Source organism: Magallana gigas, chromosome 10 (genome assembly GCF_963853765.1).
Source record: "Magallana gigas chromosome 10, xbMagGiga1.1, whole genome shotgun sequence".
NCBI classification, from domain to species: domain Eukaryota; kingdom Metazoa; phylum Mollusca; class Bivalvia; order Ostreida; family Ostreidae; genus Magallana; species Magallana gigas.
In genome coordinates this window covers 22,956,381-22,974,329 of record NC_088862.1, presented here as the reverse complement: position 1 = coordinate 22,974,329, position 17,949 = coordinate 22,956,381, and the positions used below count along the sequence as shown (strand labels likewise).

General features: G+C 31.5%; 2 protein-coding genes across 12 annotated transcripts in view; both read left to right on the top strand.

The window, feature by feature from the left end:
- LOC105341652 (uncharacterized) overlaps positions 1-17,949 on the top strand; it is a 190,762-nt gene that overhangs the window by 20,814 nt on the left and 151,999 nt on the right. The window contains exons 4-9 of one of the 10 annotated variants that reach the window (XM_034453810.2): positions 271-477; positions 605-745; positions 993-1,142; positions 1,866-1,989; positions 2,331-2,376; positions 2,514-4,677. The exons of 2 other annotated variants lie outside the window; for them this stretch is intronic. In XM_034453810.2, the coding sequence (XP_034309701.2) occupies positions 271-477; positions 605-745; positions 993-1,142; positions 1,866-1,989; positions 2,331-2,376; positions 2,514-2,741 (896 nt within the window). In that variant the 3' untranslated portion in view covers positions 2,742-4,677. Of the gene's footprint in view, positions 1-270; positions 478-604; positions 746-992; positions 1,143-1,865; positions 1,990-2,327; positions 2,377-2,513; positions 4,678-17,949 lie in introns of those variants that run through there. 7 more of the 10 variants (XM_034453811.2, XM_034453809.2, XM_034453812.2 and 4 more) reach the window with 7 other exon arrangements.
- LOC109618214 (uncharacterized) overlaps positions 8,461-17,949 on the top strand; it is a 156,766-nt gene continuing 147,277 nt past the window's right edge. For both annotated transcript variants that reach the window (XM_034453820.2, XM_034453819.2), the window contains exons 1-4: positions 8,461-8,613; positions 10,352-10,407; positions 13,166-13,220; positions 16,770-16,858. In XM_034453820.2, coding sequence (XP_034309711.2) covers positions 10,383-10,407; positions 13,166-13,220; positions 16,770-16,858 — 169 coding nt within the window. In that variant the 5' untranslated portion in view covers positions 8,461-8,613; positions 10,352-10,382. The remainder of the gene's footprint in view (positions 8,614-10,351; positions 10,408-13,165; positions 13,221-16,769; positions 16,859-17,949) is intronic.

Below are 17,949 nucleotides of genomic sequence, written 5' to 3'. Positions count from 1 at the left end.
CAAAAAAAAAAGTACTACGGTTATAGCGGACACGCTTAATATCAATTGACGCCTACAGCTAAGTGATATTCATTACTATTGACTTTATTACACGTTTTAAACCTGACGTATCAAACTAAGTAGTACGCTTATAACGAAGTAAAATCGCCCATACCTGGCACTTCGATATAAGCGTTTTTAACTGTATTCTATTTATTCTGTTCTTTTTATTTTAAGACTTTTTAAGCATAAATAATGAAAAAGTTAATATCTATTAATTTTTTTTTGCAGATAATCCTATAAAATGTGAAATCAATTGTTCAATCAACTCATCAAAGCCACAATATTCCAATTTGGATGATAGAAAATATGAAATCATAAACATGAAAATTCGTTTTACATCAACATCATATATGTTTCCTCTTAAAACCTTGTGCTCAAATGGCAACATAGAGAATTTCGACATTTATTTAGATTGTGAAGGCGAATATTTACATGGTAATTAAACGTTATATACAATGTGTTATTTGAAATTAATGTAACTATTATATGTAAAAATCTTACTTCTACTTTTAATGTCATTGCTAATTACATGAAATTGATATCAATTTATGACATTGTTTAGATCGTGGAATAGGAGAGCGCTGTGTCAGTGCCAGCCAGTGTGTGAGTGTTAATGTTAATTCCACTTGTAATGAGACAATCGGACTGTGTCAGTGTAAGACAGGGCACCAGTGTTTATCAGGGACGAGCACTAGGTTACCAGGTTAGCAATGCACATTCTTATTTCACAATTACCCGCATGTACATGTATAACATTATTTCACACACGCACGCACGCCCACATTAACACAAAGTAAAAAAAAAATTTCAGTAATTTTTAAAGACCTTTCTTGAACAAATTCAAACTTCAAAATCAAATTTTAATTTCATAAATAAAATAAATTACCGAATTTTGTATATATATATTTTAAATAATCAAATAGTCTGAATTGTTATTTTATTTATGACAGTAGAAATTTTTACCACAGCTCCAGAACTTGGAGGACAGTGCAACGATTCCAAACAATGCAAAGAGGTTGACCAGTATTCAGTGTGTAGCAGAGATAACATATGCAAATGTAACAAGGGATATACAGAAATTAGTGATTATCGTTTAAAGGGTAATGATGAATACAATAATTATACCACAAAATCTTACCTGTTTTTTAAAATGTGTCATTCCGTACGTAACGATATTGTCAATATTACACACGTAAAAGAACCAACATACAGTACCGATCAGACCTAACAGAAAGTAGACCTCAGCTAACCCACGTGTTTACTTTTGGGGTCTGCTCAGAATTTACTCTGGGTTTGCTAGAGCAGATCAAAAGTAAACTTCGAGTAAGCCCTGGGTGGACACAGAACGTTACACTTTTTATACCATGCGTTTATGAGATAAATTAAGAGACTCTTCTCATTGTCACTCTAACCCTCATGTTTGACGGTGTATTTTGATTAGTTCACGTCAGTCTACTGGCCCATCTCAGTACCATAAAACTGTGGATTTCTGATTGAAAGTCTCAACTTAAAAAAAAAATAATCTTTACATTGATATGCATAAAAACCATTGTGAATTTTTTATTACGATTTTGAGGAAGAACTGGAGGTCCCTGGTTTTTTTACTACAATAAATATTAATATATTCCGGTTGATATACAATACATTTTCTATATCAAACATATATAACTCTGTTTCAAGTATTTCATTATTTGTTTTTGTTTTATTTTAGAATGGTTAAAGGAATCAAGCACATCCTAAAACTTAACCTTCTGGTTGTAGACATAATACATACATTTTGATGAAACTTACAACATTTTTTTTTTATTCTTATAAAAATTTAGAAGAAAGGAGCGACAACTCTGCATTAGTATTTGGAGTCGGGATAGCTGGATTCGTGCTGGGAGTTGCAGTCTGTGGGTTGCTTTACATCATCATGATTCGGTACAGAAACCGATCCCAAGCCAGGTAAAACTATATAATTATAAACATACGTATTGTACCTCTTGCTACTAGTATCGAACCTTTATATTGTACAAGTAAAAAAAAATAAATTGTTTTACAGGAATAATTTGATAAAGTGTATCTTTTTTTTTCAAATTTTAAATTTTTTTATCTATCTATCTATCTATCTATCTATCTATCTATCTATCTATCTATCTATCTATCTATCTATCTATCTATCTATCTATCTATTTATTTATCTCTACAAACCATATCAACAAGGAAAATTCAAGATCTCAATTAAAATATCTTATGATATCCTATGCTCTGTTCTTTTGTAATGTGTGTTTGTTGATTAAAAGCAGGTCAGACAAACGCAGAGAAGATTGCACGGAAAAGGGATCCGTCCTGGTAACTTTATATCTAAGATTTTTCATTTTGTTTGTTGTTTTTCTATGGATATTATTCATAGCAAACAAGCGTTTTCAAATTCATAGTTGTGCTCTTTTACATATACAAGTTAACAATTATAAAATATTATTGTCCAGGTATCTCAGACCTCGACTCAACACCCGAATTACAATAAAACCTTAGGTGATAACTTCGAAGGAAATGATGTTTACAATCACCTACATGAAGCCCCTAATGAGGTCAGTGTACAACCGGACTATGACCATGTCCCACCACAAGTCGAGGAGAACGGCGATTACAGTCACATGACAACACGCAATGCACATAGCTCTGACATTGCTGGAGAATACGGAAAGATCAGTTAGATGATTGCAGTTTTGTTTTATATTCTTTTGTTTAAACTTTTTTATTCATAAATCATTAAACGAATGATAATTTTTTGAAGAGAACATCAATTGTATTTTGTTTACATGCACCATGTAAAAGATTGTTCGAGCTGAAAAGAATGCACAGGTAGAAGATCGCAAATACAAGATGCTTCAACTGTTTCTTATGGTAATATATCATAGCAAACGCAAAGGAGAGAGAGAGAGAGAGAGAGAGAGAGAGAGAGAGAGAGAGAGAGAGAGAGAGAGAGAGAGAGAGAGAGAGTTTACCGTTAAATATTCGGTTTCTTTAGCTAATGAGGTTTTATTTGATATTAAAATTTTTTAAGGTAACTATATTCGGTTAAGATTGCAAACAAGCTTAAGCTTGAGAATCATCAGTTGTATATTGAGTGACGTTACATTAGACAATGTTACACAATATACATGTAGTTAAGTCAGTCAAACAGTTTTCAAATTAAGCATCATTTATTCCTAGATAGTGCTGTAACATACATCGCACACGCTACTTTTTTATGAAAATATATGATGTTTTATTAATGAACCATAGCATAGTCTTTAAACCTTTTTATTGATATTGAAAGAAACCATTTTTTATTTGTATTTTTCCTATCAAATATTGCTTTTAAAAATCATCTTTTTGTATCTGTTCGTACCTACTCACTAGTACAAAAATCCATACTGTTATAACTTACTGGTAATGAGATGTTGAATTTGGTCACTAAAGTTACTACGATAAAAATGATTCAGATTATTATGGTTGATTCGTATTTTGGCATTGTTCTCTACCTTTATTTGAGGAACATAAACACTGAAATATTCAATATGATTAAAAATGTAAAATGTAGAAATCATTCGAGTATGCCCTTTTAATTCAAAATTTTGCTAAATAAGCGGTGTCTAAGGAAAAATTTTAAAAAACCAATGCTGGAGGTGTTTTCGTGTTTCTATGACGAACGTGTAAACATTTCACTTTCTTATGAAATCTTAAAATAGCACTAACCATAGATTTGGTTGAGTAAATTATCAATAAGTGTGTTCGCTTGAATACATATTATACATGTACGAATTATTTTATTCTGCTCAGCAGCGTAACATTTTAGATAAGTCAAACGTAGATGAAAATATAAACAACAATCGTCATTTTGTTGTGATTCATTCGGACTATGAAAGTAGAGATTTGAAGCATCGCAGAAATAATACATTACCCGCTAACTGCAATGTTGGCAACCTTTATACCCGCAGGAAGCACATAAGAAACCCTTTTATTGTTACATGCATCGATCTCAAACACGATCAACTACGTCAGTCTATATTTTTGGAATTCGCATGCTCGATTTCACGGTCGGACATATTTGGAAAACTACGATTTGATAGCTAAACTGTACAATAACAATGTCGAATCAAAGTACTGAGTATACTGTTAGTTGGGGTCTTGAATGTTTAAATCTGTAATTGTCCCCATTCTCTTTAAATATGCTTTTAAAAATTTTGTGTTTGAAATGGGTGTTGAAATAAACGTTTAAAACATAATGACCGTGCATTATTACTAGCATTAATATTGGTGTGGCATATTCAACCATTGGAGAAAGATCAGCTGAGTTTCTGATGATAGACATTAAGATATTGATGAAGAAATTATTTTAATTATCTAGAGCGTACAGAAATAAAGAAATCAAACGTTTGTCTCATAACAAGTAAAATAATTACATTATGATATTGATCCCGAAAAACTTGGATACCATGAACATTAACATTTAACTTTTGTTCTTTAATCTATAAGATTGTACATGTATATTGTTTGATGTATTAGTCACCCGTGATGTATAATCTATGTTGATTTTGTTAAAGAAATGTATTTTCAGAATTTTAACTCAATTTGATGAAATAAAGAGTCAATGAACGAAAAGGTGAATTCAGACTTATTTTAATTACTATGCATAAAATTCCTTCAGAGATGAGGAGCGGTCATTTTGCAATTAGACTGAAGGCCTATGAGAGAGAAAAAAAAATGAAAAAATCATATTTAAGAGAGCTGTGTATAACCCGTTCAGATTATGAGCTCACTCATAAAGTTTGATAGCTTTAAGGGCATTGGCAACAAAGTACTCCGGATTTTAAAAATCCGCACCTGCATTTTCTCTTTTATACAATGAATTAGAGTTACCCTTCTTGAATTGTTTTCCAACTGGGAGTAATCTCCCGTAATATGAGCTCTTTTGAATATTATGGTAAACAAGTAGTGTTTCCGAGGTAAACAAAATATGTCATGTATAAAGATGAAGCGATATTTATATATCGCTCTGCGTCAACAAGCAGGTTACATGTGCCTTAGAAAAGAGAGGAGCAAATTCCTATATGGCAAACATTGTGAGAAAGATTTTAAATGACCTTTCTTTTTTTTATTTACTATTGACAGATGACCGAGGAAGGTTGGGGGGGTCAGACCTACCACAACATCCTTAATTAAGATATTGACGAGCAAAATAAAAACAAAAGTGAAACAAACATTGATTAACTCCGATACTCTTTAACAAAAGACAGTAGACCGAGAGTCTAAATTCATTTATTTTCATACCTTTTGTTTTGATATTATAGTACAATACGCACATATACATGTATATGCATGAAATATTATATACACATAATCTATTCATAGCTGCTTTATTTTGTGGACAATGAAATTATTTCTAAATTAAACTGACTCCATTGCTAAGTCAGAATTATCAATAACTCACAATTTATTATTAATTTGTAAAAGAGACATTTCTGACAATAAATAATTAGTTACTTTTGCTCTCTTAGAGCACACCTAAAGGCTAACTAGGAATTCAAAAATATTAGAACCTTCTTCTTTCTTGATACCTCAAAGATAAGTACCGGTATAGATAATTGTTAATGATCTTTATTATTTACTGTGTGTGTGTGTACGGTGACAAAATCAAGGACGGTAACTCTTGAATAGGAAAGAGCAAATTGAGGTTCACACTTTTCTGAAAATATTCGCCCTATATTTCATTATCTGTAGGATATCATATAAAATCGATTTACAATAAAATGTATCATTTAATCTATAATCACATATCTCACTCATAAAAAAATTGCTCCTTTCAAATATTAATTATTGCGATTTGTTCCTTGAATTACATTGAAATCAATGTTGAATGCGAAATTAATATTTTTGGAAATATTTTTTGATAAGGATGGAAAGAGGGGTCTCTAGTGTCTGTTGTTGTCTATATAGACGCATATAAATTCATTTAAGAATTTATAAAAAAAAAAATTGTCCAGAAACCAGGAACGTTGCCAATGCCCTTAAGGTGATATATTATCAGAATCTATAAAATTCATTTGATCTATTAATTGTGCTTTACATGCATCAAAATACATCCATTCATTAGTTTACACGTAACAGGGGAAGTCTCTAAACAATTGGTTTATAATTAGTTATTTGCGTATTATAATACGAAGCTTTAAAACTGCTGATTTTTTATACTCAAAATTGATAATATTTTATATAGTATGACTATTATTCACAAAAGCATCTATGTAAAGGAATCAAGCGGTTTAATACACATTATAAAATATACACTGGTAAGTTTCTGACATGTGGTTGTGCAACATGCACACGGTACGAATGGTCAACCCTTTGCAGGAAATTATAAAAAGCTGAATATTCACGAAAAATAGGAGAAATAGGAAAAGATTGAAATCTAACAAAAAAACCTATGAAGAAAAGTTTACACATTCTGACAAGAAATTGTCCTCAGAAACTGATGATTGGCCTTATAAGGGGTAAAATAAAGTTATTTGTACTTAATGGGAACTGCATAAATTCTAGTTACAGAGTTCCGTAGACACTCATCGCCTAGCTGCAGTGAATTTTATCAAAAGATAAACTGTCCCCTGCTTCTTAACAAAAAAACTAATGAAATGCTTATAGTTACCGTTTTATAGTAAAATGCGCCTTTGAAATTCCATAGACGTATTTCAAAGATCGAATTGTATAGATTGTCTTCATCATATTCAATTTGAGAAAAAGTGTAAAACATAACATTTTTTTTCTTTAGAAATAATCATTTCAATGCATTTTATAAACAAGCGACCGTATATCAATAACCTTTCCAACTAAAAACAAAATTGTTATTCAAATTAATAAAAATCAGTAGGCACCTACCATTTACGTAAGCTGACCTTAATGTCAAAATAATCATGAAGAATAACCAAAATCTTATCGTATGTATTGTTCAGTGTTGTTGGATTTTTTTATGCATTGGTTCAAAGAAGTATTGGTAATATATTTTTAGCAAAATGAGCATATGTATAAAAATCCAAATTATTTACATGTATCATGATTTTTAAAAGAATGAAGTAACAGGCCTGGGGTAGTTGTCTGTCCACGCACTACTAAGCAAGACTTCTTAAATTACATTTTATGCGGACCCTGTGAAGCACATGGCTCAGTGGTCAAGTGCATTAGCCCAAGAACCGAAAGATCGCTTGTTCAAACCCAGCTGTGGTCACTTGATGTTGGTGTTGTGCACTTAGACAAAGCACTTCATCTAAATTGCCTCAGTTCACCCAGCTAAATTGGGTACCGGCTTACGCTTGGGGCTAACATGCGATGGACTGGTGTACTATCCAAGGAAAGTAAATGACTCTCATCTGTTTAGCACGACGGAAACCTGGGATAAGCGCCGGCTTAATGCGCCTTCGTGGCAGTGAGAAGGATTTAACTTTAATGCAGACTTTAAATTTTATTTTTATTTAAATAATATCTCCAATTTTCTAACTTACCTGTTATACCTTTGCTTTTTACATAATTTTCTTTATCATAAGTTATAGACTTGTGAACGAGTTTGAGAGTCGTTTATTACCAGATTTAAAAAGGTTGACTTTATTGGCGTCTTTTCTCATTCATTACCCATTTTTGATTATAAAAAGTATGGTAAAAGTAAACATTTCAAGCTTTTACAACTTGAACAAGCTTGAGTCACAAGTAATATGGGTGTGTTGGTGGAAATGTAAAAGTAAACTTCCTGGTACACTCACAAGATGTCCAGGTCAAGTCTATTGTTGTGTCGCAGTGTAAGTTGACAATGTACGTGATGGATATATTGTATCTGGGCCGTCAGAGAAAAGATAACGGGGAAACGATTACGATTTCAAGTTGCTTTGCATGAAACCTTTTTGTCCATCTCTCTCAATTCTCTCTCTCTCTCTCTTTTCTCTCTCTCTCTCTCTCTCTCTCTCTCTCTCTCTCTCTCTCTCGGAGGAAGAGGAGGGTGGGGTGTCATAGTCCTCGAATGGTCGGTAATGTGTGTGTGTGTGTGTGTGTGTGTGTGTGTGTGTGTGTGTGTGTGTGTGTGTGTGTGTGTGTGTGTGTGTGTGTGTGTGTGTGTGTGTGTGTGTGTGTGTGTGTGTGTGTGTGTGTGTGTGTGTGTGTGTGTGTGTGTGTGTGTGTGTGTGCGTGTGTGCGTGTGTGCGTGCGTGTGTGCGTGCGTGCGTGCGTGCGTGCGTGCGTGTGCCCTGTCGCAATGTAGTATTTTAAAGATACACACCAGCATACTTTATGATATGACAAGTAAAATTGAATCTTAAAAATAAATTTCAGAATTCAGTTTATATATTTTATCCTCAAGTGTCGAATAAGCCTTTCCGGTTTTCTTAGAAGATCGTTTCCATTTAACCATAGATACAAAACAAGGAAGAATTTGTTAGAGCTATTTTTATGATGTGTTGTTTTATAAAAGAAGCTGTGAATAATGTGTGAAAGATTTCCATGTAAAATTGTGTGCTAAAATAGTTAAGGAATTTAACTATTTTGATCAATTGTTGGCATTTCTCTCAGGTAATAGCTGTAAGCCATTGATTTCCTACTTCATTGAAACCCTTGCAATGTTTTGTTCTACCGAAAATGTGTCTTGTTGCATCTATCTAAAAGGGTTTTTCTTACTAAAGAAAACATTGTTTATATTAACGAGGCTGGATGCTCAAGGCAATTACCATCAGAGCTACAATTACATGTCAGTCATTAATACTTTAGTGGTAAAGAATTATTTAATGAGGCAATTATTTTTTCATTGTTCTTTAAAATTGAATATTTTCGTGGTTATTTTTTAACAGAACTCTTGTTCTTAAGGAGACTAATATTTTTTTTCTTTTTTAAATAACCACGACCATCCTTCCCTTTATATAACAGTGTACTACAAGATGTATTTGAATAGGCCTATAATTCTTCCTGGAAGACAAACATACACACATTTACATTGTGTTAAAAACGGATGACGTATCAGAGTGTGGCTGTTTTAAAATGTTCATTATTTTTATTAAAGTCTTCCGTACCCAACGGAAGACCTTATAGTGATTGTAGTGTTTCTCATTAAGGTATTCCGTATCCAACGGAAGACCTTATAGTGATTATATATAGTGTTTCTTCTTCTTATTTTTTCTTGTCCACAAGATTTCCCAGAGACGGCTGGATATTTTTTTTGAAATTTTTAGGTGTGATAAAAAATGGTAATATCCCGAGGTGGTTTTTTTCATTTTTTTAAAATTCATTTCCGCTCGTCCGTTTCCTGTCCCGCGTCAAAAAACCTTGTTCCCTCGAGAATTCGGCAAACACTAAAATATCTAAACTTTGTGGGATGATAGACCTATATTTGTAGAAGTGTTTAAACTATTTTAGTTTGTTCGTCGTAACTTCCGGTCGTCACCGGAAGCACTTAAAAATAGTTATTTTTTAGCATTAAATTTCTTTTCCATAGAATAAATATGAAAAATAAACCATACATTAGTTATCTATGCGATGTTATATCAACAAAAAAATTCTTCTTCCCGTGAGATATCTCAATTATCTCAGATTGCTTTTTTTAAACACATTTTGTACTGAAGAGATCTCAGAAACGATAAGTGATCAAAGCACGAAACTTTCATGGATGATAGACATTTAATTAAAGATGTGTTTAGTCGGTATCAGTTTTTTCTTCCGTCACTTCCGGTCGACATAGGAAGAGTTCAAATAAATCGAGCTGTTAATCAGTTTAATTTTTTTCCTTTCATATTTGTAGTTAGCTCGATGAAGAATAATGTGTCAAAAAAAACCAAGTAAAGAAGAAATATTTAATACGATTTACATTGAGCACTTCCGTTTGTCCGTTTCCTGTTTCGAGACAAAAAACCTTATTTCGACGAGATCTCAAAAACGGTAATGACTTGAACAACCAAACTTTGTGGAATGATAGACCTATGTATGTACATGTGTAAATTATATTATAACCAACAAAAATTTGAACATCCGAACTTTGAGGAAAGACAAAACAAAGCATGAAGTTATATGTTAACTATGTTCTGTATGATACGGCGTAACTTCCGGTCGTCACAGAAAGTGCTCAAAAATTTACATTTTGTCTTTTTGTTTTGTTTAACTTAGAAATAATTTCTTGGGAATTCCTTTACAGTATATATTATATCCCTTTTCTTTTCACAAGAGAAATTAATTTTTTTTTGTGCAGATTGATACATGAGGAACGGAAAACCTTTTTGTTGCTATAGCAACAAGAGTCTAGTTTATGTTTCTTTCTTTTTAGGTTTTGAAACATTTTTCTTGTGTGGTCGATAATGGCCATCCGGTGGATACGAATATGTAAGTGGATTTTAACATTGACATTTGAAAATAAGATACATTTTATGTAATCATTGAAGTGACTTAACAATGTTCATAAAGGTATTATATTCTCATATTTTCAAAAAGTGTAAAATTCATCACGCAGGGGTATAACGAAAGCATATAGATTTAAATTGTATATAATTCCGCAATCTAACAAATCTTAACTATTTTGTAGCTATTCAGATATTAAAACAACGAAACATAGACCAAAAACAGTTTTTAAAAAAACATATTTTTTTCTTCATAAACTAGATTGTTTTACGTAGATTTACACATTAATAACGTCATGGCTGAAAATGAAATATCTTGTCAATTTGATCAGAAAACTACGTAAACAGATTTAAAATATAAGAATTCTAAAAGTTCTAATAATTTTAAAGTGTTTTAATGTGATTTGTTGAATATTGAGCAAGATAATGCTGGAACATGTGTTACTGTATCAAATTTTTGCTACAAGGTAAATTGCCCATACGATCCTTTAACCTACCCGCGCATCGTAAAAATGTTATCATTTAGACATGTTATTTAGTTCTTTAAAATTTTGTAGTGTTTTTGTACAATTGAGCTGTAGAGAAAAGAAATGAACAATAGAGAAATGTGCAGAACCCTTTAATGACATATTAAATGATAAATTTATTTTATTTTAGAGATGAATTGTTATCTAGATACCATTTTGTCGAAGTCAAATACACATATAATGTAATTTTTTTTATATATTAAAAAAAGATAAATTCAAGATAGCTTCTATAATCGAACATAAAACCAAATTGATGATTGAAGTGTATATACTTTAGCCAACAAAATTTACAAGTTATCTAAATTATTGGTGATTGGCGGAAATCGCAATTTCTTTAAAATGCATATTGAGTTCATTAGCAGTACATTGGAAACTTTTATACGATGCTATCATTTCTTTTGTCTGTATTTTCCTATTGCTGTAAGTTTTATTATCTGAAAGTATTTTCTGAAAGATATGGAATAAGTATTCTCCGTTTGAGCTGCACTTCATATAAAATCTTATCAACAAGAAAGTAATTTTCCATGTATCACGATTCCAACGCCCAAAGTTATGCAAATATGTACTTTTGATTAAAATTTAATGCCCAATAAGCTATACAACAATAAATTCAAGTGTAGTTTTCCTGCTACTATTACGTAAAACTATTAGGTTTGTAACTGACTCGCTACAGACATCTATCGGGTTGATCAATCTCATTGATGGTGAGGAGAAGGCGAGCCGTCTTTGAGATTGATCAACCCGATAGATTTTTGTAGTCAGTCAGTAACAAACCTAATAAGTGTTTTTTATTTTCCCGAACACCATCAAGGGTAACATTTTTTAAACTAAAAGCGGTAATCTACGAAAACCCATGAAGAATTTATCTAACATCTTGTCCAATATGTAACTCCTTTAAACTCTTCAAAACTATCAAACTCACCTTTCAAATAGCTCTTTAAAATTCTTCGCTTCACCCATATTTACTTACAATATTTTGTTGCAATTCAATTTTAAACGGTTTCTCTTTGCATAGATTTGAGCAAATCTCGACGCTGTAATTTTGTTCTGCTCCGGACACAAAAATGTGACGTCAATATTCAAAGGGCAACTTCTCTAATTCTTAAAGATTTTCAAAGGGCAATTTCTCCAAGTATTATAAGAAGCTAGAGCATTCATTTTCTTAATTTAATATAAAATGTCGAAAAGAGTAAGCAAAGCGTCGGCAAATGACGGCCATATTGCCGAATATCAATTCTCAACGAACAGACATAGAAATATATTAGGCAGTCACATGCTATGATTATACTAATGAAAGTGTGACATTTCATTCTGAGGGAAAACAAATAAAGTTAATGTACTAAAAAAACACGAGATGAAAATATTTTATCCAGAAAACTGGTCCATGCTCTGTGGTTTCATTAACATTGGTTGGTGCAATTATATCAAGTTTAAGTGGTTAAGTGACATTTTCAATGATACTAAAATTTGTTAAACAAATTATAATTCGAATACGATATGATAGCAATACTTTTGCGGGATGACTCAACAACAAAATTCTCAAAAAGTGCATGCGTTTAAGAAAAAAAATTAATTTAACTTTATGTTAACAGTATGTGAAGAATAAATGACATATTGTACATTAAATTTAATACATTTAAACTAAAGAGTTCATAAACTGTGAATAATTTGGACACTTTATTTATGATTGAGGTTTCAGATAAAGCAGTTGTTGTAATAAAGAAATGTTTTTTTTTTCATTTTTATTATGCATGATAAGGTCAGTTGGTTATCCTTAATACTTCAATGCAAATGCAAGTGTTGTATTTTCCGTCTGCTAATTGATTTTATTCGCTTGGTGTTTGTTATCCGAAACAGTGTTTTAGAAATTTAATATTTTAACTAGAATGTAGGTAACCTAGCAAATCCTGATTTATAGATTAGTGATAAAACAGGTGTATTGTGTCGGTTCATGCATACATGAGTACATGCATGTAAGGAAGTCAAGCAATGCGGAACAGATATTTAAAGATTACTAGTGTTCATTTTTGTAAAGTTATTTTATATGGGTTTTTTAAGTGAATGAAAAGATAGTATTACATACAGGTATGCTACTTAAACAATAAATATTCATAAATCTTCTTACTAATCATGTACATGTATTCACCTATAGTATTGCATTGTTTCTTTTTATCATTCTTAAATATAAATATTACTAATCATATTTTAAATTTTCAGATGTTTCCGCTATACAAATTTTCTGCGTTTTGATAAATACTGACGTGTTTGTGAGGTAGGTTAAATAAATATGTATCTGTCCTTTCTAGTACAAAAAAATTCTGTTTAACTAACATTTCTCTTTTTAGAATTCTTTTATATTACTGTCTTAGTAATCTGTAATATTTATACTGTCATCAACTGCAACACGTTTCGTTTTTTATTTAATTAGTTATTATTACGTATCAATGATGCATGGATTGATTTATACTTATTACACAATAAGGTTGATTGTCAAAAAATGAGACTAAAAAAACCAAACAAACAACAAATCAAGACATAATATTATTTCGTAGACTTAAATTAATATAATTATACAGTGAATCATAAATGTTTGAAGTTAAACTTCCTGTATGTTTTTAAAAAATTATCTTTTATCTTGCTGAAAATATTCCTGATAATTATGTTTGCAACTTATCACTTTATTGTACATTATTTTAAAACAAATCAGAACTTTTTTAATTGGAAAAAACAAGAGGCCCATGGGCCACATCGCTCACCTGAACAGCAGTTCCTTGTAACATTCTATTTTGTAGCATATGCTATTTCTATTTTAAACTTTGAACCCCTTTCTTGGGCCCCAGTATTGGTCCGAGGTTTATGGTCGGATTAAAGAATTTAGAAATTACACTATTTGAGGATCCTTGCATAGTAATCTCACAAATTGTAGCGTTATAGTTCTCGAGAAAAACTTTTTAAAAAACATTTTCCATATATATTTCTATGTTAAACTTTGAACCCTCTTGGGGAACCAGTTATAGTCCAGTGCCAAAACTATATTAATTTAGAATCGACAATATTTAAGGATGCTTGCATAGTAATCTCTGAGTCACAAGTTGAAGCATTGTAATTCTCTAGAAAAAGATTTTTAAACATCTTCCCTCTTTATTTCTATGTCAAACTTTGATCACCTCTTGGGATCCAAGTATTAGATCGAGGGTCACGACTGGCTTTTATAATTTCGAATCTACACTATTAGAGGATGCTTACGTAGTTATCTGACAAATTGAAGCATTGTAGTTATCGAAAAGAAGATTTTACATATTTACTTCTATATTAAACTTTTAACCCATCTTGGGTCCACAGTTTTATTCCATGGATCAGTATAATTTTAAAACTCTCTACATTATCCAAGGTTGTATGCAAAGTAACTTATAAATTGTAGCATTTTAGTTCTCGAGAAGAAGATTTTTAACATGTTACCTATATATTTCTATATTAAACTTTGACCCCTCTTGGGGCCCCAGTATTAGTCCGGGGGTCACGATTTCACCAATTAAGAATCTACATAAGCCGGGGATGCATGCATAGTAATTCCACAAACTGTTACATTGTAGTTCTCGAGAAGATCATTTTTAAACGCTTCCGATATATTTTTTAAAATGTTAAATTTTGTACCGCTCTTGGTGCCTCAGTAAATGTCCGGGAGTCACGATTTTTACAAATTAGAATCTACATTATTTAAGGATGTATGCTTAGTAATATCCCAAACTGTTGCATTATAGTTATTGAGAATAAGATTTTCAAACATTTTTCTATATATATTAAGCTTTGAACCCCTTTCGGGGCCAAAACTTTTTTCCGGGGGTCACAATATTTACAATTTAGAATCTTCGCTATATATATAACCTTTTGTTATATTGGCATTTCTGATGCAGTGGTTCTTGAGAAGAAGTTTTTAAAACATGTTTTCTATGCATATCTATGTTAAACTCTGAACCCCGCTTGGGGCTTCCATACATATCAAAGGCCAGAACGGCCATAAAGACGTCGAGCTGACATTTTCTTTAATGTAAATATCATTGATTTAAATATTTGTACCAAAAGTCGTATATGAAATAATATCAGAATAAAAATGTGTTGTGCCACTAAATTTATACATATGCAACTATATTTTTATATACAATTTTAGCATCGCAATGTGATTGTATACTCAGTACATTTCCTGATAAAATACGTTATGATGCATTTGGAATACAATGAATCATAACTCATCATGGTTACAAAAATCGAAAAAATTTCGAAATTCAAAATAAATTATCTTCTTAAAAGTTTCTGCTTTAAACAGTCTTTGAACAAATTTCACGGGTTCATCATTTGTATACGAGGATAAACCTAAACAATGTTTCCATAATTATAATAAAATATACTTTAATTTAATTCAAATCCCGTGTGAAACAAGATTACCTGTGGTATGTTTGTTTACAAATAAATCCACACCACGTGCGTTGATCTGCCGTATCTATCATGCTCAACCAAACTAGGTATTGGAACATCACTCGGCCTTTTCCGAGAAAGAACGGGAACGGCCGAGCGATGTTCCGATTGCCAAACTAGCTGCAATATTGCAACAAAATCACAAGACACATTTATCGCTTACATTCATTTTGGAGACCGTGCCCGACAAGAAATAAATTTACATATTACATGTAGTTTTCATTTTATCAGGCACGGTCTCCAAATAAACTGTAAACGATAAACTAAAATAATATTTAGTGAATTTTTTACAACTTATCGTATTTATCCGTCATTACCTGATTAAACACACTTATATACTTATGCAATGAGTTGTCAATAATAAAAAAAAAAACACAGTTTGGTTTTTTGGTGCACAATTAAGTTGAATAAATGGAACAAAAATCTTGTAAACATTTTTCCTATGCATTTCTATGTTAAACGTTAAACCCCGTCATGGGGGGCCCAATTTTGGTCCGAGGGTCACATTTTTTACAATTTAGAATCTTCACCATATATACAACCTTTTTTGTTAATATTGGCATTTCTGGTGCAGTGGTTCTTGAGAAGAAGATGTTTTAACATTTTTCCTATGCATTTCTATGTTTAACTTTGAACCTCAACTGGGTTCCCAGTTTTGGTCCGAGGGTCACAATTTTTACAATTTAGAATATCCACTATATATACAACATTTTGTGTAAAAAGTGGCATTTTTGGTGCAGTAGGTCTTGAGAAGAAGATTTTAAAACAGTTTTCCTCGGTATTTCTATGTTAAACTTTGAACCCCGCCACGGCCCCCAGTTTTGGTCCGAGGGTCACAATTTTTACAATTTAGATTCTTCACTATATACACAAGCTTTAGTGTCAATATTGGCTTTTCGGTGCAGTGGTTCTTAAGAATACTTTTTAAAGACACACGCCTATACTCACTGTTTCGTAATTACATTGTATCTCCCTTTCAAAAAGGGCACACGGCTGTGCCCTTTATTTTTACAATTTAAAATTCCTTTTCCATAAGGATGCTCTGTACGAAATTTGGTTTAATTTAACCCAGTGGTTTTAGAGAAGAAGTCAAAAATGTGCGAAGTTTACAGACGGACAGACGGACGACGGACAACGGGTGATCAGAAAATCTCACTTGAACCTTCGGTTCAGGTGAGATAAAACAGATATACTTTTAAAACATTTATAAAAAAAAAAGAAATCGTTACACTGAATGACACATGTGAACAAAGCATTACTTTTATAACGTTTATGTATTTATTTTCAATCAATAACCTAATTTTTTATCATCCAGGAAATCCTTTCATATTTATAATTTCTTTTTTAGTTCCGTGTGCCTTGAGGATATTTTTTCGTTCATCAGAAGCAGTAAAGCTTGTGCGTTTAGAAAGGCTGATTTTGACAACATATCCAATGGTAGAACAAACGTGGTGATGTTGAATATTCACCACTACATCAGAAATAATCATTAGCGAATGACAAATAATAATTCTTATTTATAGATAGGTCAAATCACACATTTTAAACATGTTTAAATTATTCACTGTAGAATAAAATCTCCACACGGCGTTTTCTACAAACTTGAAAAAAAATAACAAAGTTATTTAGAAAAAAAATTAACCAGAGGTACTAAAAAAAGGTTTAACACTCTTTGTACTTTTATGTTATTTGGGTTTAATAATGTAATGAATATGAAATCACATTAAAGCAGTGTTTGGCCACTGTGTTCCTCCAATAATAAAAACAACTTTATGAAAGCAATTAAGGTATACCACTCCTCAATGTTGGGATTGTATCAAGAAATTTTTGAGAAGTATATCATTAAAATCTGTAGACTAAACACATTAAAAAATACAAAGAAAAACGGGAGGTCATTGTGCATCTCTCTGAATTATGGCCAATTTGATTTGACCTTTTTTGACCTTATAATGCGATTTCAGCCAGATTAGGATTTGATGTCAGTATTTTTGATTAAGCAAACATTTTTCTTGATGTTTTTGTGTATGCACAATGGTCACACTGAATAGAGGAATTATGAAAAGAAAATTGTATGAAGCTGCATAAATTTTTCTGTGACCGTTTTGCACTTATAATAGACAATATCTATAATAGTTACAATTTGATTTTAAATAAAACATTTTGAATCTCAAGAATTTTATGAGATTAAACTAATTTTCTTAGATATGTAATCAGTATCATTTTGACATTATAAACATGGGGGGATCAATGATGTTAAATCTTTGATATATGGCTTCAAAGGAAAACTTGCAAAATTTGGCTTAAAACAATTCAGACATTTTTTATATATCACTCTCTTAAACTTTAGTTTTGTACAAGTCACAAGCCTTTAGAACATGTCACAAACTTATCAAACGTGAAAACTGTGATTAATGAATAAAGTATAATGAAAAGAAAGTATATTGGAATTCATATAATTGCTTGTTTCTGTCATTTTCGACTAAAAAACGAGAAAAAAGTTTCCCCAAAAACTTGTTTGTCTTTGATTT